Here is a 22,773-nt window from a genome sequence, read left to right as displayed (position 1 = left end):
GAAAGGGGCATGTCAGGGTTGTGAGCAAGTGTGATGCCAAGTCAGCTGCTGCATGGGACACCTCTCTCACTCCCCGTGCCTCCCTGGACCCATGTGGACAGGGAGTGTGTGAAAATCTGTGCCAAGCTGACCTTACAGATCCCCAAGGGGTGCAGAACGTCACGTTGGTGCACGTGTGGAGACCATACAGCATGATCCTTCCAACTTAATAGTGATGTCAGGTGGGGTGGCAAGTTGCGGGTTCATCACATGTGGCAGCAGTGAGATTCTGCGTGATCTCTCCGGTATCATCCTTCACAATAGCAATCCCTAGTCATTATATACCATATTTTGTGGACTATAAAGGTTCGCTCCCACTTGCGATTAAATCAGACGAATGCAATCTGATTGAAAATCAGGTTGCATTTGTACCAGTTTAATCCTATGCTTCTGTTCTCAATGGCGTTTTTTTCCCTGCTATGATTGCATCGCGATTAGGCTCCAAAAAAAAAACGCAGCATGCTGTGATTACATACTAGATTCAGATTGCACGCACTCATATAAGTCTATGGGTGCATGTGAAACATCGAAATGTACTCGGATATCACTCGAGTGCAGTGCGATTCCAGCAGAAGCCAGCAGCAGAGAAGATGGAGAAATTAACTTCTTTTTCTCCTCTGCAGCTGTGCAGCGATGACTCTCGTGCAAGAGGATCAGAGTACAGAGCACTGACACCCAGCTTCTGCTGGAGGCAGAGCAAGAGCCGAGTGTCATTAGCATATTGCATCCGATGCTCTCTTATTGGATGTGATACGCTAATGTGACTCCGGCCTAAGACATTTTTTTCCCAAAAATTTTTGGAAGAAAGTGGGGGGCGAGTCTGAGGCTAAGTGCACACATACTTTTTTACCCTGCGGATTTTTCCACGCAGAATTGAAGAAATCCGCAGGTCAAATGACCTGCATTTTTCCTGCGGATTTCTTCCTGTTTTCTTGCGGTTTTTGTGCGGTTTTCCCCTGCGGATTTCCCCCTACGGATTTGGAGAATGGAGCAGGTGGAAAAACGCACAAAAGTAGTGACATGCTGCATATTTTGAACCACAAGAAAACCGCGCGGAAAAATCTGCAGCGTCTGCACAGCCTTTTTTTTTTTTTTTCAATTGATTAACATTCTACTGTACATCACAATGCGGATATGCAACGTTTCTGCGGGGTAAAATCCGCTGTGGATCCGCTGGAAATCTGCATCGTGTGCACATGGCCTTATAGTCCAGATGTACTTTTAGACCGGGATCACACATGCGAGAAACTCGGACAAGTCTCGCATCTTAATACCGGGTGTAACAGCCAGATTAACCCCCCGCCCAGAATATACCTGGGGAACCTGTCACCCCCCAGGGTGTTTTTAAGTAAAAGAGCCACCCTCAGCAGCACTAACGCTGCACTCTGTGAAGGTGGCTCTTCTGTTTCTGACCCCTAGTAACGCAGAAATATTAACTTTTATAAATAGGTCCTCACAGGGGCATAACTACCACGGTCGCAGTAGTCGCCACTGCGACTGGGCCCAGGGGGAGTGAGGGGTTCGGCAGGCCAGAATGTGATATCTCCCAACCATGCCGATTCTTGTGGGATAGTCCCGTTTTTTACCCCCCCCCGCGTCCCACACTGAGCTGCCATCCTCCCATGCACCCCATCCTCGTCCTCCTGCCTGCAATAAAGTCCTTTTCTGTAATGAGGTCACAGGAGGGGAGGAGTCAGGGGTCACATGATCAGGAGCCTCTGTGTCTGCAGGACTTTGCTGTGCTGGTTGTCATGATGCTGCATGAGGTAAAGTTTCTGTGTGGGGTCAGGAGGGATTTACAGGGTGGATGTAGCAGAGCTGTGTGTGTACGAGGTGTACAGAGCGAAGATGTGTGTACGGGGTGTGCAGAGCTTAGCTGTGTGTGTACGGAGTGGAGGTGTGTGGAGTCGTGTGGGTACGAGGTGTACAGAGCAGAGCCGTGTGTGTACGAGGTGTACGGAGCGGAGCCGTGTGTGTATGAGGTGTGTGGAGCTGTGTGCGTACGAGGTGTATAGAGCAGAGCCGTGTGGGTACGAGGTATACGGAGCAAAGATGTGTGTGTATGAAGTGTACGGAGCGGGGTGTACGGAGCAGAGCCGTGTGTGTATGTGGTGTGCAGAGCGGAGCCGTGTGTGTACGAGGTGTACAGAGCAGAGCCGTGTGTGTGCGAGGTGTACAGAGCAGAGCCATGCGTGTACGAGGTGTACGGAGTGGAGTCGTGTGTGTACGAGGTGTGTGGAGCCATGTGGGTACGAGGTGTACGGAGCAGAGCCGTGTGTGTACGAGGTGTGTAGAGCCGTGTGTGTACGAGGTGTATGGAGCAGAGCCGTGTGGGTACGAGGTGTACGGAATGGAGCCGTGTGTATGAGGTGTATGGAGCCGCGTGTGTATGAGGTGTACAGAGCAGAGCCGTGTGTGTGCGAGGTGTACAGAGCAGAGCCATGCGTGTACGAGGTGTACGGAGTGGAGTCGTGTGTGTACGAGGTGTGTGGAGCCATGTGGGTACGAGGTGTACGGAGCAGAGCCGTGTGTGTATGAGGTGTGTAGAGCCGTGTGTGTACGAGGTGTATGGAGCAGAGCCGTGTGGGTACGAGGTGTACGGAATGGAGCCGTGTGTATGAGGTGTGTGGAGCCGCGTGTGTATGAGGTGTACAGAGCAGAGCCATGTGGGTACGAGGTGTACGGAGCAGAGCCGTGTGTGTACAAGGTGTGTGGAGCTGTGTGGGTACGAGGTGTATGGAGCGAAGATGTGTGTGTATGGGGTGTGCAGAGCGGAGTTGTGTGTGTACGGAGCGGAGCCGTGTGTACGGGGTGTGCAGAGCGGAGCCGCGTGGGTAACGAGGTGTACAGAGCGGAGCCGTGTGAGTACGAGGTGTACGGAGCGGAGCCGCATGGGTATGAGGTGTATGAAGCGGAGCCGCGTGTGTACAAGGTGTATGGAGCAGAGCCGCGTGTGTACGAGGTGGATGGAGAGGAGCCGCGTGTGTTTGAGGTGTACAGAGCAGAGATGTGCGCGTATTTTGGCATGGGGGGCCCCATTTGAAAGTTCGCCCCGGGGCCCATAAATTTGTAGTTACGCCACTGGGTCCTCATACTGTAATGGGTCTCATAGGTATGGTGTGTCCCCCTGTATCAGCTGTCCATCATGCCTCTGTCCTGTGTCTGGGCGCTGCCTCCTGTGTAGTATGCCTGTGCTGTGACAACTCTAGCTGCGTCTTGCTCCCATCCCCCTCCTCCTCTTTCTTTTTCCTCTCTCGGCACACAAGCAGGTCACTGGCAGGTCAGCTCATCTAAATCCTAGGTGCGTCTTATAGTCCGAAAAATATGGTAGTTGTATGAAATGCTATTTTGGCAAGTTATGGTTCTCCAGACAATATAATTTGCACTACATATCTGGGTATTTTGTGATACTAACAGGACACTATTTAGATAGTGTGTTTTGTATGGAACTGTAGGAATTACATGGCACTTTTTGAACAATTTATCTAGAGTATATATGAATCAACATTATATGCATAAATGCATAAACAGAGCTAAATGGTAATTAAAGCAAACTTGCACCACATCTTTGTCTTATTCAAACATTGAGGGGAGGTGTTATCCCTTCGACATATAAAAAATAATCATAAAAGTTGTTGCAGTTGGTAACTGTGAAAAATTTTGATGGCATATATTTTTTAGGACCACTAAAATCTGTCCGACATGTATTAAGAGACTTGTCGCTTAATAAATTTGGCACACCTTACTCCAGTGGGCTATAGTTTCAAGACAGACATAAGAAACACCAATATGAATAATTCACCACAAAGCATTTCTGTAGCATAATGACAGAAGCTGAATAAATTTGCATGGAATGCACTAATTATGACACTGGATTCACTCAGGCAGATCTGTACTCAAAACCTGCGCCAATTCATAATATAACAAATCAATTGCTAAAAGTCTTATTTAAGACTTTTTAAATAGGGGAATATTAAAGAAACACTCCCATCATATTTTTTATCCTCTAAATATCTTGTAAGTATCATATTATATAGTACTGTGCACTTACAATTGCTCATTTTGCCTTTCTACCCAGCTAATTCATCTGTTTCCATTAGTTCTATGACATCACCTGATTAAAAACGGACTAGCTGAAAACTTCTAAGCTCTATGTACATATAAGGGGGTGTGTTGTGAGTTCATTTTCCCCTCCTTCACTGAGGCCTGGTGAACTCCCTATTCTAGTGAAGGAAGGTAGTGAGCCTGATTATCAGGCACCTGGGACTAATGAAGACGATTGGCTGAGTGGAGTCACTGACTGGATTTAAGGCAGCCTACGCCCTTTCTGCCCTGCGGGTGATTTCTCTGTGGACTCTTGGACACCAGTCTGATTCCTGCTCTCCTAAAGCTAAGTTTTCTGTTTTGCCTTTTTGCATCTAAGATTTGTTTTTGTTTTTCTTGCTTTTTGGATTCTGCCACTCCCTGCTGGAGTGTGCAGTTTTCCTTGAGCTCTGTCTTCTGAAAGTAGCTGAGTGCTGATTTAGCTTTTGAAGCTTAGTTGCTTCAGGGCCATTTTTATATCAGCTTGTTGGCTTTTGTCTCTGATAGGGTTTTGGCAGATTGCAGACAGCAGCCTTCCTATCCGTTCCTATCTAGGTAGTTTTTGGGCCCCGTCTTTGCTCAGCCTGTCTTTCTGTCTGTGTAAGTGTTTTCATCTTGTTTCACCGTCATTATATGTGGGAGGCTGCCTATTGTTTTGGGGTCTGGTCTGGGGCAGTTAGATTTCACCTTTCCTTCTTTAGGCCTATGTATCTCTCCGGCTGTGATCGAGGGGTCTAGGTCATCGTAGGAACCCCCCACGGCTACTGCTAGTTGTGTTGATAGGTTCAGGGGTCTGCAATCTGATAGTTGCCAACTTCTCTGGTTTTCAGGACATAGCTAGCATTTCTGTTTTTGCCTCCTACGGTGACTCAATCATAACAGAATCACCCGCCAAACCGCAGATCCTGGGGTACTCAATAGCAGGAAAGAATTGTGTTTAAAAAAAAAAAAAAAAAAAAGGTGTGTGTGTGTATATTCTTTCCTCTATATCTCTGTGGCCGTAGGGGGAATTTTTTTTTCTCTCAATGGAGATAAAGCAAGTGTCTGATCGTGTGGAGCAGCTCGCTGCTGAAGTGCGAGGAATTTCCGCCTATCTTGCTCGTTCACATGCTGTTGAACCAAAGATCCCCACACCTGATGTATTTTTTGGGGATCGATCTAAATTTTTGAGTTTCAAAAATAATTGTAAATTATTTTTTGCTTTGAAGCCTAACTCGTCAGGGAGCCCCGCGCAGCAGGTTAAAATTGTCATCTCTTTACTGCGCGGCGATCCCCAGGATTGGGCGTTTTCTTTGAAACCAGATGACCCTATTCTGACTAATGTGAACGCATTTTTTCAAGCTTTGGGGTTGCTGTACGACGAACCTAATGCTATTGATCAGGCTGAAAAGACCCTGTTAGCATTGAACCAGGGTCGAGAATCTGCAGAGTTGTACTGTCAAAAGTTCCGAAAGTGGGCGGTCCTTACTACCTGGAATGATAGTGCCTTGGCTGCTCTCTTTCGGAAGGGTTTGTCAGAAGCCATAAAAGATACTATGGTGGGATTTCCTGTTCCCTCTGGTCTGGACGATTCTATGTCTTTAGCCATTCAGGTTGATCGGCGTTTACGTGAACGCAGGATTACACGAGAGGTGTTGCCACCGGTTGAACAGACGTCTGAACCTATGCAATGTGATAGTTTTGTCTAAGGCGCAACGTCAGGAATTCAGAAGGCGTAATAAGCTGTATTTTTTCTGTGGAGATGCCTCACATGTTATTTCTGTTTGTCCTAAACGTGAGAAACGCTTTGCACACACGTTTTCTGTTGGTGGGGTTCAGCCTAAGTTTCTTTTGGCGATTACTCTGATCTGTTCCCTGTCCACATTTTCCGCCAAGGCTTTTGTGGATTCGGGAGCAGCGCTAAACCTAATGGACTTGGATTTTGCTAAACGTTGTGGATTTCCGTTGACACCTCTGCAGACGCCTATCCCTTTGAGGGGGATTGATGCTACCCCTCTGGCTAAAAATAAACCTCAGTTTTGGACCCAGTTGGTCATGCGGGTCGCCCCAGACCACCAAGAAAATTGCAGATTTTTGGTGTTGCATGGTCTGCATGATGCCGTTGTTCTGGGGTTTCCCTGGTTGCAGATTCATAATCCAGTTTTGGATTGGAAGTCTGTGTCTGTGGTGAGTTGGGGTTGCCGGTGTACCTTTAGCGAGGCTTCGGTTTTTTCCACCTCTCCTCAGTCGCATGAGGTTCCTGACTATTTGGCGGACTACTATGATGTATTTAGTGAGAATGAGTCTGCGTCCTTGCCTCCTCATAGGAGTTATGACTGTGCAATTGAACTAAACCCGGGGTGTAAATTTCCTAAGGGTCGGCTCTTCAATTTATCTGTACCCGAGCACGAGGCTATGCGGTCCTATATTAAGGAGGCGTTGGAGAAGGGTCATATTAGACCATCCTCTTCACCCTTAGGTGCCGGATTTTTTTTTGTGGCCAAGAAGGATGGTTCTTTAAGGCCTTGTATTGATTATCGTGCCCTCAATAAAATTACTATTAAATATCAGTATCCGTTACCCCTGATTTCGGATCTATTCTCTAGAGTCAGAGGTGCTTGCTGGTTTACCAAGCTTGACCTCAGGGGGGCGTATAATCTTATCCGCATTAAGCAGGGGATGAATGGAAGACGGCGTTTAATACTCCGGAGGGACATTTTGAGTACCTGGTGATGCCATTTGGGCTCACTAATGCCCCTTCTGTCTTCCAGTGCTTCATGAACGATATTTTCCGAGACATTGTCAATAAATTTTTGATTATCTATCTGGATGATATTTTGATCTTCTCCAAGGATTGGGATTCTCATGTGGAACATATTCGGACTGTGTTCCGGATCTTGAGAGAGAATTCTCTGTATGTCAAAGGATCAAAATGCCTTTTTGGAGTACAGAGAATTTCTTTTTTGGGATTTATTTTGTCTCCGTCAACTATTGAAATGGACCCGGCCAAGGTACAGGCCATTTATGATTGGGTTCAGCCCACTTCTTTGAAGGCCCTCCAGAAGTTTTTGGGTTTTGCTAATTTTTATCGGAAATTTATAGCAAAATTTTCTAGTATTGCCAAACCATTGACTGACCTGACCAGGAAGGGTGCGGATGTGTTGAATTGGTCTCCGGAGGCGGTTGCTTCCTTTCAGGAGCTGAAGCGTAGATTTACCTCCGCCCTGGTTCTGCGGCAACCTGATGTCTCACTCCCGTTCCAGGTAGAGGTGGATGCTTCTGAGATTGGTGCAGGAGCGGTGTTGTCCCAAAAGGATCCGGTAACATCTAAAATGAATCCCTGTGCTTTCTTTTCCCGTAAGTTCTCTTCATCTGAACGTAACTATGATGTGGGGAATCGGGAACTGTTGGCCATGAAATGGGCATTTGAGGAGTGGAGACATTGGTTGGAGGGAGCCAAACATCAAGTTGTGGTCCTCACTGACCACAAAAATTTGATTTACCTAGAGTCGGCTAAACGCTTGAACCCTAGACAGGCTAGGTGGGACTTGTTTTTTACACGTTTTGATTTTGTGGTCTCTTTCCTTCCTGGAACTAAGAATGTCAAGGCAGACGCCCTCTCTAGGAGTTTCTTTGCTGATTCTCCTGTGGTAACCAAGCCTGCCACCATCTTAGGCGAAGGGGTAGTTCTTTCTGGCATCTCGCCCGATTTGAGACTTGCTCTGCAATAGTTCCAGGAGGACAAACCTGAGCGTTGCCCCAGTGGAAAGTTGTATGTTCCTGACCAGTGGAAGAAGAGAGTGATGTCTGAAGTTCATTGCTCTGCATTGGCTGGTCATCCAGGTATTTTTGGTACTAGAGATCTGGTGAGTTGCTCTTTTTGGTGGCCCACCTTGTCTCATGATGTCAGGAATTTTGTGCAGTCCTGTGGGACTTGCTCCCGGTCTAAATCTTGTTCTCACTCTAGTGGGTTGTTGATGCCTTTGCCGGTCCCCAGGAGGCCATGGACCCATATTTCAATGGATTTCATCTCTGATATGCCGGTCTCTCAAAGAATGACTGTTATTTGGGTGATTTGTGATAGGTTCTCTAAGATGGTTCATCTTGTACCACTCCCTAAGTTGCCATCTTCCTCTGAGTTGGTGCCTCTGTTTTTGCAACAGGTGGTTCGCTTGCACCAGATTCCTGAGAACATTGTATCTGACAGAGGAGTTCAGTTTGTGTCTAGATTTTGGACGACTTTCTGTTCCAAGTTGGGAATTCAGTTGTCCTTCTCCTCTGCTTTTCACCCTCAGACCAATGGGCAGACAGAGAACAAACCAGACCTTGGAGTCGTATTTGAGATGTTTTATTTCCGCTGATCAGGATGATTGGGTTTCATTTTTGCCCTTGGCCAAATTTGCTTTAAATAATAGAGCTAGTTCTGCCACTTTGATGTCACCTTTTTTTTGTAACTTTGGTTTTCACCCTCGATTTTCTTCAGGGCAGGTGGAGCCTTCTGCCTGCCCAGGTGTTGACACTGTGGTGGAGAGAATGCACCAGATCTGGGACCAAGTGGTGGATAAGTTATCTCTCTCCCAGGAAAAGGCCCAGCGGTTTTCCAATCGACATAGGACCATTGGTCCCCAGTTTAAGATTGGTGATATGGTGTGGTTATCATCAAAAAATATTGCTATGAAGGTGGCTTCTCCTAAGTTTAAGCCTAGATTTATTGGACCTTACAAGATTTTGGAGATTATTAATCCGGTCTCTTTTCGTTTGGCTCTTCCTGTCACATTTAAGATCCATAATGAGTTCCATAAGTCCTTGTTGAAGAGGTTTGTTGAGCCAGTTGTGCCTGAGGTGGCACCTCAGGACCCTGTATTGGTTGAAGGTAACTTGGAATATGAGGTAGAGAAAATTCTGGATTCCCGTCTGGCTAGACGGAGACTCCAGTATTTGGTTAAGTGGAAGGGTTATGGTCAGGAGGATAATTCCTGGGTCGCTGCCTCTGATATTCATGCCAAAAGATTGGTGCGTGCCTTTCATCGGGCTCACCCTGATCGCCCTGGTAGCGTTGTTGAGGGTTCGGTGACCCCTCCTCAAGGGGGGGGTACTGTTGTGAGTTCATTTTCCCCTCCGTCACTGAGGCCTGGTGAACTCCCTATTCTAATGAAGGAAGGTAGTGAGCCTGATTATCAGGCACCTGGGACTAATGAAGACGATTGGCTGAGTGGAGTCACTGACTGGATTTAAGGCAGCCTACGCCCTTTCTGCCCTGCGGGTGATTTCTCTGTGGACTCTTGGACACTAGTCTGACTCCTGCTCTCCTAAAGCTAAGTTTTCTGTTTTGCCTTTTTGCATCTAAGATTTGTTTTTGTTTTTCTTGCTTTTTGGATTCTGCCACTCCCTGCTGGAGTGTGCAGTTTTCCTTGAGCTCTGTCTTCTGAAAGTACCTGAGTGCTGATTTAGCTTTTGAAGCTTAGTTGCTTCAGGGCCATTTTTATATCAGCTTGTTGGCTTTTGTCTCTGATAGGGTTTTCGCAGATTGCAGACAGCAGCCTTCCTATCCGTTCCTATCTAGGTAGTTTTTGGGCCCCGTCTTTGCTCAGCCTGTCTTTCTGTCTGTGTAAGTGTTTTCATCTTGCTTCACCGTCATTATATGTGGGAGGCTGCCTATTGCTTTGGGGTCTGCTCTGGGGCAGTTAGATTTCCCCTTTCCTTCTTTAGGCCTATGTATCTCTCCGGCTGTGATTTAGGGGTCTAGGTCATCGTAGGAACCCCCCACGGCTACTGCTAGTTGTGTTGATAGGTTCAGGGGTCTGCAATCTGATAGTTGCCAACTTCTCTGGTTTTCAGGACTTAGCTAGCATTTCTGTTTTTGCCTCCTATGGTGACTCAATCATAACAGGGGTGCCTCGCCTCTACCCCCTTAAAGTCTTCTAAATATATATATATATATATATATATATTGTATATATATATATATTCATGTCTAGGTTACATGCTTTGTACACATGTTTGTCCTGAACAGTACATATATTTAGATGTGTAAAGGTAGTGCAGTACTGCCGTTTGTCCCCTAGATGGGGGCACACTAGTGCACTAGCACTCAGGAGTGTACATAGTTAACTATAGGAGGGGTTTGCTGTGGTTAAGATAGGAGGACTTCCTGACCCCAGTTAGTTAGGGATGAGCACCCTCAGTGCTCGGGTGGGCTTGAGGCCCGTGCAACATAGCAAACCAAAACGTAACGTTTGGCAAGTGAAGTGTCCAGCCATTTCATGTCCTCAGGGAAGGACAGAGGTGCAGCTGAAGTGGCAGTGTGACTGCAGTCTGCAGCTGAAGACAGAGAACAGGTCCGGGATAGTACACGTATAGTACACAGGACACAGGTCGCTCAGAATGTGGCAGGTTATCGCGTGGGCTGATGCCCTTAGATCCGGGGTGAAACAGACAAGAGAACCCCCGTGCTTAAGGACTTTGCTAAAGGAAGATGCTGTGTTACCGCAGGAGGCGATGGGACTCCTATGGTACTAGCGGACGTAGGACAGGAGGCAGAGAAAGGAAATGTTGTGAACTGTATGGAAACTGATACTAATATTGTCACTGTCCAGGATGTGCTGTGTGGAAGAATAAGTAAAGTTACAAGTTTTAAGTTCATATTGGACTCTGTCTCTCATTGTGCAATAACACAAGCAGCGGAACCTGAGCGAGAGAGATGGGACCCGAGGGTGCAGAAGGCGTAACTGAAGGTATGCTGACAGTGGGACAGTATTTGCATGTAATGGGAGACCAGGGCGTGTTAGAACCTCTAATCTCAGCCACGCCAACCGCCGTGGCATTCCTTCACATACAAATAGTTTTTTTCTGCACAAGTCATGAGTCACTGCAAGTCTATGGCAAGGGTAGGAGGAAGTAGCTGGGTCAGAAGTTGAAGAGAGGAATGATAAATGCAGGGAAAAGAGTCCTCCTGTTTCTACATAGAGCAAGGAAAAGAAGAATTAGCTGGGTATAAAGGCAAAATGAGCAATTGTAAGTACACAGAGCTATATAATGTGATTACAACATATTAAGAGGATAAAAACTTTTGTTGATGGCACTTCTTCCGGTTGCATGAGATGTTCTGCAGGCAACAATGATCTTTAGACCTCTTACCATTTTACTCATTTGTTAGCTGATTGGTGGCAGTTTGTCAACAACAAGAGTTCTTATGAAACTTGTTAAGCCAATTATAGCCTCATATGAAGTGGCCTTAATGAGCAAATTACATCTGCATGTGTCTGTTTAGCTGTCTATTTGCATGTGTAGAACTTTTTATTTCTGTACCTTCCCCATGTGCATGTCCCTGCAAGAATGTATCTAACCAGGGATTGAAATAAATAAAATGAATATCATTTGTTACCATCTATATCCAAAAACATATTTTTAATTTTTTGTGACATATACATAAATTATTTACTGAACTGCAAATGCAATGTGGTGTTCTGCTGTGAGATTTGTAATTCTTTGCATCAGTTTTGAAAAATAAATTTGTTCCCCTTACAATATAGTACCTAAAACTAGGAACTTACCGTCCGCAGCAACAATATATGTGTCTACATCAACCTTGTTAAATTCTTGTAAAATCTGTAAAATAATTACATTAATTAGACAATCATTTTCAACCCTTGTTAAAGGGAATCTGTCAGCAGGTTTTTGCTATGTAATCTGAGGACATCATGAAGTAAGGGTTAAAACACTGAATTCAACGATGAGTCACTTATCAGGCTGTGTGCTGTTGTTTACGGACAATGAAGGTTTTATCACTGGGACGTTATCATTGCCCTGACTAGCTGGCATGTGCCTCCTGGTCTAACTCCTCCCCCTTCTGTGATAAGTAGCTCACTGTCAATAGACTATGTACATACAGAGCCTGGTGTGGGTGGGGTTAGCTTTCTCAGCATTGCTGCATTATACATATAAGAACACTAAATTTATCACAACTGCTGCATCCAGTAATGTAAGTGATACATCATTGGAATCAGGGTCTCTTTCCTTACGTTATACAGCTCACAGATGAGGTAGCAAAAACCTCATGACAGATTCCCTTTAATTTATCACCTCAGTTTGTGAGTTAGCATGTCATATGGCCCATTAACTAACATGTGTACAATTGAACTGTTACAGTTGCAATGTACACTATTAAAAAATAATAATAATACATTTATATATAGTATTATAATTAGTGCAGGATACCAGTGGAATCTATTAAAGATTATGCACTGGGATCAATGGGTTTTAAGGTAGGCCTCTGAAATCCTCACATTTTAGGTCTTTTATAGATATTTATTTGACTACCACAGGAAAGGAGTGTTTCTTGCACATGATAGTGTCTCTCTTGGCAAAACTAACTACTTTTTAATTCTTCATACTAAAGATACCCTTTCGTCAGAGACAGAAACTAATAGTTGACCAAGGTCCTACAGAGTCAGATGACTACCTAAAGAAAGGCTCCACTATGAGTAGCTTAGTAAACAGTTATAAATCTCAGCTTCTTAAAGAAAAAAACAACATAAATTTGAAAGCTATAAGTAGAAATATGTTATTTAATTAACACAATAACATCACTAAAAAGCTTCGGCAAGCATCCAGAATTGCAGAACGGCACTGGAAGAAAACGCATTCGCAAGAAGACTTCACTGCACTCAAACAAGCAACACTTGCATTCAAATCTGCCCTCCCCTCTGCTAAACAGGCCTATTTTACATCCCTGGTATCTTCCTTATCCCACAACCCCAAACAGTTGTTCAATACATTTAACTCCCTCCTCCGCCCACCACTGCCCCCTCCGACTTCCCTAATCTCTGCCGAGGACTTTGCTGCACACTTCAAAAACAAGATAGACCAAACACGGCAAGTCTTTATGGCTCAACCGCCACAACCCCTTTGCATACCAGACCAATGCCCAAACCCCATAACCTCCTTATCTAACATCACTGAAGGGGAGCTTGCTCATCTTCTCTCCAAATCACGCCTCACCACTTGTGCACTTGACCCGATCCTATCCCACCTCCTCCCCAACATCACCACCACTCTTATCCCATCCCTAACCTACCTCTTCAACCTATCACTAACTTCGGGTACGTTCCCTTCTGCTTTCAAACATGCCACAATCACGCCTATCCTTAAAAAGCCAACCCTCAATTCAACAGCCACATCCAGCTATCGCCCAATATCGCTGCTCAAAACTCCTGGAGCAGCATGTCCACGCTGAACTTTCCTCCCACCTCTCATCTAACTTGCTCTTTGACAATCTACAATCTGGCTTCCGCCCCCATCATTCCACTGAGACAGCCCTGACCAAAATTACCAACGACCTACTTACAGCCAAAGCTAATCGACAATACTCTATACTCCTCCTTTTAGACCTTTCGACACAGTTGACCACTGCCTACTACTACAGATCCTCTCCTCCTTTGGCATCAAAGACCTCACCCTATCCTGGATCTCCTCATACCTTTCCAATCACACATTCAGCCTGGGGCAACTCATAAAGTCCCATGGATTCCAGTACCACCTTTATGCCAATGATACTCAGATCTACCTCTCTGGCCCAGATGTCACCTCTCTGCTCTCCAGAATCCCAGAGTGTCTATCAGCCATATCCTCCTTTCCCCCGTAATGAAGGTCTGCTGCCTCGGAGTAACCCTTGACTCTGCCCTGTCCTTCAAACTGCACATCCAAGCCCTCTCCACCTCCTGTCGCCTCCAGCTCAGAAATATCTCCAGAATCCGTCCCTTCCTCAACCCTCAATCTACTAAACTACTTGTGCATGCCCTCATCATCTCCCGCCTCGACTACTGCAACATCCTTTTCTGTGGCCTCCCTGCTAACACCCTTGCACCTCTCCAGTCCATTCTCAACTCTGCCGCCCGACTAATTCATCTCTCTCCTCGCTACTCCTCCGCTTCTCCCCTTTGCAAATCTCTTCAATGGCTCCCATTCCCTCAGCGTATCCAATTCAAATTACTAATACTGACCTACAAGGCAATCTACAACCTGTCTCCTCCATACATCTCTGAACTAATCTCCCGATACTTTCCCTCACGTAATCTCCGGTCCTCCCAAGACCTCCTTCTCTCCTCCACACTTATTCGCTCCTCACTCAACCGCCTCCAATACTTCTCCCAAATAACCCCCATCCTCTGGAATTCCCTGCCTCAACACGTCTGGCTATCATCCACACTTGGATCCTTCAGACGGAACCTGAAAACCCACCTCTTCAGGATAGCCTACAGCCTGCAATGATCCCCGCTGCCTCCTCACCACTACTGGAGCTACCGCCTCATAATCACTGGAGCTGCTGCAACCCCCCAACCTACTGTCTCCTTCCCACCATCCTGTAGCATGTAAGCCCGAAAGGGCAGGGTCCTCTCTCCCCTCTATATCAGTCTATGATTGTTAGTTTGTTTACTGTAAGTGATATCTGTAATTCGTATGTAACCCCTTCTTATGTACAGCACCATGGAACCAATGGTGCTTTATAAATAAATAACAATAATAATTTAATTCTTAAGACATAAAATTAGAAGATCAAGGCACAGAAGGCTAATAAATAATACCATATACAGTGGAGGAAAAAAGTATTTAGTCAGCCACCAATTGTGTAAGTTCTCCCACTTAAAAAGATGAGAGAGGCCTGTAATTGACATCATAGGTAGACCACAACTATGAGAGTAAAAATGAGAAAACAAATCCAGAAAATCACCTTGTCTGATTTGGCAAGATTTATGTTGCAAATTATGGTGGAAAATAAGTATTTGGTCACATAAAAACATGCAAGACTTCAGCCTCTCACAGACCTGAAACAACTTCTTTAAGAAGCACCTCTGTTCTCCACTCTTTACCTTTAGTAATGGCACCTGTTTGAACTTGTTATCAATATAAAAGAAACCTGTCCACAATCTCAAACATTCACACTCCAAACTCCACTATGGTGAAGACCAAAGCTGTCGAAGAACACCAGAAACAAAATTGTAGCCCTGCACCAGGCTGGGAAGACTGAATCTGCAATAGGAAAGTAGCTTGGTGTGATGAAATCAACTGTGGGAGCAATAATAAGAAAATGGAAGACATATAAGACCACTGATAATCTCCCTCGATCTGGGGCTCCACGCAAGATCTCACCCCATGGGGTCAAAATGATCACAAGAACAATGAGCAAAAATCCCAGAACCACACGGGGGACCTAGTGAATTACCTGCATAAAGCTGGGACCACTGTAACAAAGGCTACCATCAGTAACACACTACGCAGCCAGGGACTCAGATCCTGCAGTGCCAGACGTGTCCCCCTGCTTAACCAGTACATGTCTGGGCCTGTCTGAAGTTTGCTAGAGAGCATTTAGATTATCCAGAAGAGTATTGGGAGAATGTCATATGGTCTGATGAAACCAAAGTAGAACTGTTTGGTAGGAACAAAATTCGTTGTGTTTGGAGGAGAAAGAATGCTGAGTTGTATGCAAAGGACACCATACCTACTGTGAAGCATGGGAGTGGCAGCATCATGCTTTGGAGCTGTTTCGCTGCAAAGGAACCAGGACGACTGATCCATGTACATGAAAGAATGAATTGGGCCATGTATCGTGAGATTTTGAATGCAAACCTCCTTCCATCAGCAAGGGTATTGAAGATGAAACGTGGATGGGTCTTTCAGCATGACAATGATCCCAAGCACACCGCCAGGGCAGCGAAGGAGTGGCTTTGTAAGAAGCATATGAAGGTCCTGGAGTGGCCTAGCCAGTCTCCAGAACTCAACCCTATAGAAAACCTTTGGAGGGATTTGAAAGTCCGTGTTGCCTAGCGACAGTCCCAAAACATCACTGCTCTATAGGAGATCTGCATGGAGGAATGGGCCAACATATCACCAACAGTGTATGCCAGCCTTGTGAAGACTTACAGAAAATGTTTGACCGCTGTCATTGCCAACAAACGATATATAACAAAGTATTGAGATGAACTTTTGTTAATGACCAAATACTTATTTTCCACAATAATTTGCAAAACATATCTTGCCAAATCAGACAAGGTGAATTTCTGGATTTGTTTTCTCATTTTGACTCTCATGGCTGTGGTCTACCTATGATGTCAATTACAGGCCTCTCATCTTTAAGTGGGAGAACTTGCACAATTGGTGGCTGACTAAATACTTTTTTTTCTCCACTGCATAAAGTAGAACAACTCTACTGTCATACTCACTCCTTTCAGTGCTTTCATGCCTGAAATATCAATGAATGAGACTGCCCCAAAGTCTAGGATTAAGCTATGAAGGTCTATTCTGGGAACTTGGATATTGTTGGGAAGATCTGCATTCCAGTCCACAGCAATGGGAAGATCCGCAGTGTTTATGGGTTGGTCCAGCTCTTCAATCATGTTGTTGTCCAGTTCTTCTTCATCATCAGACTCCTTATAATCATATGATGTACATATAACACCTTTCTGAAAAATGACATTATGTGTGAGATTTATATTAGAATAGGAATTTTAATTGAACATAATTAACCCTTTCGCACCAGAGCCTGTTTTAAACTTCATGACCAGGCCAATTTTTTCAGTTCTGACCAGTGTAATTTTATGCGGCAATGACTCTGGAACGCATCAACGTGTCCCAATGATTCTGAGAATGTTTTTAATGACATATTGTACTTCATGATAGTGGTAAATTATGGTCAATATTTTTTTGTGATTATTTGTGAAAATATCGGAATTTTGGAAGTTTTGCAATTTTCAAAATTATTATTTTTAAGTCCTTACATATGCCCAGAGCAGCCGCGAGTCTAATTGTGATCCACCCGTGGCTATTAACCCATTAATTGCCGCTGTCAAACTCTGACAGTGGCATTTACGAGTAACTCGCGCTTCCGGCCATCGGGTCGGAAATCCGCCCATCAATGTCCCCCGTCACATGATTGCGGGTCACCGTTAGGTTGGCATGACAATCAGAGGTCTCCTGGAGACCTCTATGGCTATCACTGCCGGATTGCTATGACCACCACCTGGTGGTCGGCTCTCATAATAAGTGAGTAATTCAGCTAGATAGAGGCGATCTGATCATTGCCTCTATGTAGCAGAGCCAATCGGGTTATGGCAGCTTCTAGTCTCCCATGGAGACTACTGAAGCATACCAAAACTTAAAAAAAAAGTTTTAAAAATATAAAAAAATACAAAAATATAAAAGTTCAAATCACCCCCCTTTCGCCCCATTCAAAATAAAACAATAAAAAAAATCAAACATACACATATTTGGTATCGTCGCATTCTGAATCGCAAGATCAATAAAAAAAAGGGATTAACCTGATCACTAAATGGCGTAGTGAGAAAAAAAGTAAAAATGCCAGAATTACTTTTTTCTGTTGCCGCGACATTGCAATAAAATGCAATAATGGGCAATCAAAATAGTATCATTAAAAGCATCAGCTCGGCATGCAAAAAATACGCTCTCACCTGACCCGAGATCACGAAAAATGGAGATGCTACGGATATCGGAAAATGGAGCAATTTTTTTTTTTTTAACAAAGTTTGGAATTTTTTTTCACCACTTAGATTTTTATCTAGAACCTAGACATGTTTGGTGTCTATGAACTCGTAATGACCTGGAGGAGAATCATAATGGCTTCTTCCCTGAGTCCTAACTTTTTTATTTTTCCTTCAATATGGCCATGCGAGGGTTTGTTTTTTGCAAGACGAGTTTTACTTTTGAACAGTACCATTTGTTTTACCATATAGTGTACTGGAAAATGGAGAGAAAAGTTCAAATTGAGGTGAAATTACCAAAAAAAAAAGGCAATTCCAGAGTTTGTTTTTTTTTAACCACATTCACCAAATGCTAAAACTGATGTGCCGCTATGATTCTCCAGGTCATTACGAGTTCATAGATGCCAAACATGTATAGATTCTTTTTTATTTAAGTGGTGAAAAATAAAATCCAAAGTTTGTTAAAAAAAAATGCATCATTTTCCAAGACCCGAAGCGTCTCCATTTTTGGGTGAGCAGAGGGCTTATTTTTTACATGCCAAGCTAATGTTTTTACTGATACCATTTTGGTGTAGTTACAATCTTTTGATCACCTGTTATTGCTTTTTAATGCAATGTTGCTGCAACAAAAAAAACGTAATTATGGCATTTTGATTTTTCTTCTCGTTACATCGTTTACCGATCGGATTAATTCTTTTTATATATTTATAGATCGGGTGATTCTGAAAATGGCAATGCCAAATATCTGTATTTTTAATCTTTTTGAAATGTTTTATTTTGAATGCAGGATGATTTATCCCCTTCACTTCCAAGGGTGGTTTGCACGTTAACTCCCGGGCCAATTTTTACAATTCTGACCACTGTCCCTTTGAGGTAATAACTCTGAAACACTTCCATGGATCCCGGTGATTCTGACATTGTTTTCTCGTGACTTATTGTACTTCATGTTAGTGGTAAAATTTCATTCAAATAGCTTGCGTTTATTTGTGAAAAAAATGGAAATTTGGCAAAAATTTTTAACATTTTGCAATTTTCCAACTTTGAATTTTTATGCCTTTAAATCACAGAGATATGGCACACAAAATACTTAATAAGTAACATTTCTAACATGTTTACTTTACATCAGCACAATTTTGGAACCAAAATTTTTTTTTGTTAGGAAGTTTTAAGGGTTAAAATTTGACCAGCGATTTCTCATTTTTGCAACACCATTTTATTTTTACGGACCACATCACATTTGAAGCCACTTTGAGGGGTCTATATGATAGAAAATACCCAAAAGTGACACCATTCTAAAAACTGCACCCCTTAAGGTGCTCAAAACCACATTCAAGAAGTTTATTAACCCTTCAGGTGCGTCACAGGAATTTTTTTTGAATATTTAAAAAAAATGAACATTTAACTTTTTTTCACAAAAAAAATACTTCAGGTTCAATTTTTTTTATTTTACCAAGGGTAACAGGAGAAATTGGAATGCAAAAGTTATTGTGCAGTTTGTCCTGAGTACGCTGTTACCTGATATGTGGGGGGAACCACTGTTTCGGCGCATGGCAGAGCTCAGAATGGAAGGAGCGCCGTTTGACTTTTTCAATGCAAAATTGGTTGGAATTCAGATCGGACACCATGTCACGTTTGGAGAGCCCCTGATGTACCTAAACAGTGGAAACCCCCCACAAGTGACCCCATTTTGGAAAGAAGACCCCCCAAGGAACTTATCTAGATGTGTGGTGAGAACTTTGAACCCACAAGGGCTTCACAGAAGTTTATAATGTACAGCGGTACTATTAAAAAATCATATTTTTTCCACAAAAATGATCTTTTCACCTCCAATTTTTATTTTCCCAAGGGTAACAGGACCCTAAAAGTTATTGTACAATTTGTCCTGAGTATGCTGATACCCCATATGTGGGTGTAAACGACTATTTGGGCGCATGGCAGAGCTCAGAAGGTAAGCAGTGCCATTTGACTTTTTTGGCTGGAATTGAGATCGGACACCATGTCGCGTTTGAAAAGCCCCTGATGTACCAAAACAGTGAAACCCCCCACAAATGACACCATTTTGGAAACTAGACCCCCCCAAGGAACTTATTTAGATGTGTGGTGAGCACTTTGAACCCTCCAGTGCTTCACAGAAGTTTATAACGTCCGGGCATGAAAATGAAAAAATTGTATTTTTTCCACAAACATGATCTTTTAGTCACCAATTTTTTTATTTTCCCAAGGGTACCAGAAGAAACTGGACCCCAAAAGTTGTTGTCCAAGTTGTCCTTAGTATGCTGATACCCCATATATAGGAGAAAACTACTGTAAGGGCACACGTCAGGGCTCGGAATGGAAGTAGTGACGTTTTGGAATGCAGACTTTGATGGAATGGTCTGCGGGTGTCATGTTGCTTTTGGAGAGCCCCTGATGTACTTAAACAGTGGAAACCCCCGACAAGTGACCCCATTTTGGAAACTAGACTCCCTAAGGAACTTATCTAGATGTGTGGTGAGCACTTTGAACCCTCCAGTGCTTCACAAAAGTTTATAACGCCCGGGCGTGAAAATAAAAAAATTGCATTTTTTCCACAAACATGATCTTTTAGTCACCAATTTTTTTATTTTCCCAAGGGTAACAGGAGAAATTGGACCCCAAAAGTTGTTGTCCAGTTTGTCCTGAGTACGCTGATACCTCATATGTGGGAGAAAAATACTGTATGGGCACACGTCGGGGCTCAGGAGGAAAGTAGTGACATTTTGGAATGCAGACTTTGATGGAATGGTCTGCGGGTGTCATGTGCGTTTGGAGAGCCCCTGATGTACCTATACTATTGAAACTCCCCACAAGTGACCCCATTTTGGAAACTAGACCCCCCATGGAACTTATCTAGGCGTGTGGTGAGCACTTTGAACCCCCAAGTGCTTCACTGAAGTTTATAACGCCCGGGCGTGAAAATAAATCATTTTTTTTTTTAATTTTATTACATTGTCCCAGGTGGGACATCACTGTCCTGTGACAGATCGCTGATCTGTCACATCACAGATCACTGTGACAGATCAGCGATCTGTCAGAGGCACTACACAGGCTTCCTCCTTGCCTGCGCTTTGTAGGCATGAGAAAGTCAGCTCCCTGCAGGCCCCCGAAGGTCCCCGTCACCATCTTGGAGCTGGGGACCTGCAGGGAAAGAGCGCCCCGCAGCAGCGCTGCACATTGCGCTGCTGTGGGGGGCTCAGGGAAGCACGGAGGGATCCCCCTCCCTGCCGATGCTTCCCTTTAACCCCCGGTACACCGCGATCGTGTTTGATCGCGGTGTGCAAGGGGTTAACGTGTCGGGGGCGGTCCGTGACCTCCCCTGACACATTGTGCCGGGTGTCAGCTGTGATAATCAGCTAACACCCGGCCGCGATCAGGGGCGCTCACCACGTAAGCGCCGCTGATCGCTATGATGTAATATTCCGTCCATGTGAATTAGGTCCAGGGTCACATGGACGGAATATTACGTCCATTGTAGGTAAGGGGTTAAACATATATAGCTGGCTGCCAAGAAAACCCTCAGCTCCCCCATGATCACATCACGGGGGTACCATAGGGGGTGAGGCGAGGAGCCCACTCCCTTTTACAATCTTCTAAATGCCGCGATTGCTATTGATCGCAGAATCTAGAAGATAACACAGGGTTAACATCAGAACCTGAGCCAATCAGGTCCCTATAATGTCACATGTCATACCTATCGCTTTGCACTGGAATCCTAGCTCTTGCAGGACTCCATGGGTCTAAAGCTCTGCAGGACCGCCGACCATAGAGAAATGTTGGCACTGCTCAGAGCCAATGTTTATTTATCCAACAGTCATGAAGGGGTTAAAAACTACATTAAACAAACAAGTGTGAAATATTACCAGTATCGAAACTGGTGTAACGAACATCATATAATCTTATGAATCCCACTTACTTTCGTAACTTGTAATTCTCCTTTCTTCACTAATTTTTTTATTTTTCTCAGGGCCTTATTTCGCTTCCGAAGCACCCACAGTGGATTGAATCCCGCCTAAAATAAAACAAAAGTTTAATAGCACTAATACTACACATAAAACTATATTATATAGAGAGTATAAGATGGATGAAAGACTTACAACAGCAATGAGCTTATCTTTGAAGAAAGAACTGTTGGCAAAAAATAATGGAGACGGGCATCTGAAAATCTTCAGTCCTTTTGGCTCACAAGTCTGTGCATAATAACACACTGAATGAGTTTGATGAACAATACCTGTAAGTACACATCCCTGGGAATTATGCCATGACTTACATCACTGTAGTCCTTCCTATTCCTGTAGATGTCTGTTTTTTCAATATTAGCTATCTCTACAAACTTGGGGCTGAAAAAAATGCAAAATTATATGAAAAGGTTAGAAAAAAGACACAGCAACATTTGACTTTTTTTCAGCTAGTGCTTGAATAGTACTAGTTATAGTAATTAAAGATAGGCGAACCCAAAAGTTCGGGGTCCGTATCGGACACCTAGCCTTAAAGTTCAGCATCCACGGGTCCACCCATCACTAAAAGTAATACCAATTTTTACATTTATTTGATGGTTGAATCCTTTAACCCTTGTGTCTGGAAAGTATCAGCCTACTTTTTGCTTGGGTTCCAGTGTAATGTTGTAGTTGTTTTATCTCTATATTTATTCTTTATTATCCATATAATAATTAAGGCACAAATAATTCTTGGGTGTAGAATTATTCTGCAGACGTTGCATCTACATAGGTCATTAACTAATGATCTGTAGGCCTACCAGAATGATCCAATAAGCCAAATAAAGCAGAAAGGCCATGAAAGAGAAATCAGTGAGAATAATATGGTTGTCTGGCTAAGAGCCCCTAAATCCAATATTTCTAGCAGAAAGCGCATACTTACAGGTGCTTTTCACAAAATTAGAATATCATCAAAAAGTTAATTTATTTAATTACCGCATTGATGCAGTAATTGATGCAAAAAGAGCCCTGACCAAGTATTGAGTGCATTTACTGAACATACATTTCAGTAGGCCAACATTTCAGATTTTAAAATCATTTTTTCAAACTGGTGTTATAAAGTATTTTAATTTACTGAGATAATGACTTTGGGGTTTTCATTGGCTGTAAGCCATAATCATCAACATTAACAGAAATAAACACTTGAAATAGATCACTGTTTGTAATGA

The 22,773-nt window shown here is 43.8% G+C and overlaps 1 protein-coding gene across 1 annotated transcript in view; it reads right to left on the bottom strand.

Annotated features, from left to right (window-relative positions):
• LOC141087757 (chloride anion exchanger-like) overlaps positions 1 to 22,773 on the bottom strand; it is a 129,399-nt gene that overhangs the window by 41,330 nt on the left and 65,296 nt on the right. The window contains exons 14-18 of the mRNA XM_073573549.1: positions 21,880 to 21,949; positions 21,707 to 21,799; positions 21,526 to 21,621; positions 16,320 to 16,559; positions 11,655 to 11,709 (exon numbers count right to left, since the gene is read on the bottom strand). Of these exons, the coding sequence (XP_073429650.1) occupies positions 11,655 to 11,709; positions 16,320 to 16,559; positions 21,526 to 21,621; positions 21,707 to 21,799; positions 21,880 to 21,949 (554 nt within the window). The remainder of the gene's footprint in view (positions 1 to 11,654; positions 11,710 to 16,319; positions 16,560 to 21,525; positions 21,622 to 21,706; positions 21,800 to 21,879; positions 21,950 to 22,773) is intronic.

Source organism: Dendrobates tinctorius, unplaced genomic scaffold (genome assembly GCF_039654945.1).
Source record: "Dendrobates tinctorius isolate UK_male_01 unplaced genomic scaffold, ASM3965494v1 ptg000035l, whole genome shotgun sequence".
In the NCBI taxonomy this organism is placed as follows: domain Eukaryota; kingdom Metazoa; phylum Chordata; class Amphibia; order Anura; family Dendrobatidae; genus Dendrobates; species Dendrobates tinctorius.
The sequence above is the reverse complement of the archived record's forward strand: the minus strand, read 5'-3'. Positions and strand labels throughout refer to the sequence as shown.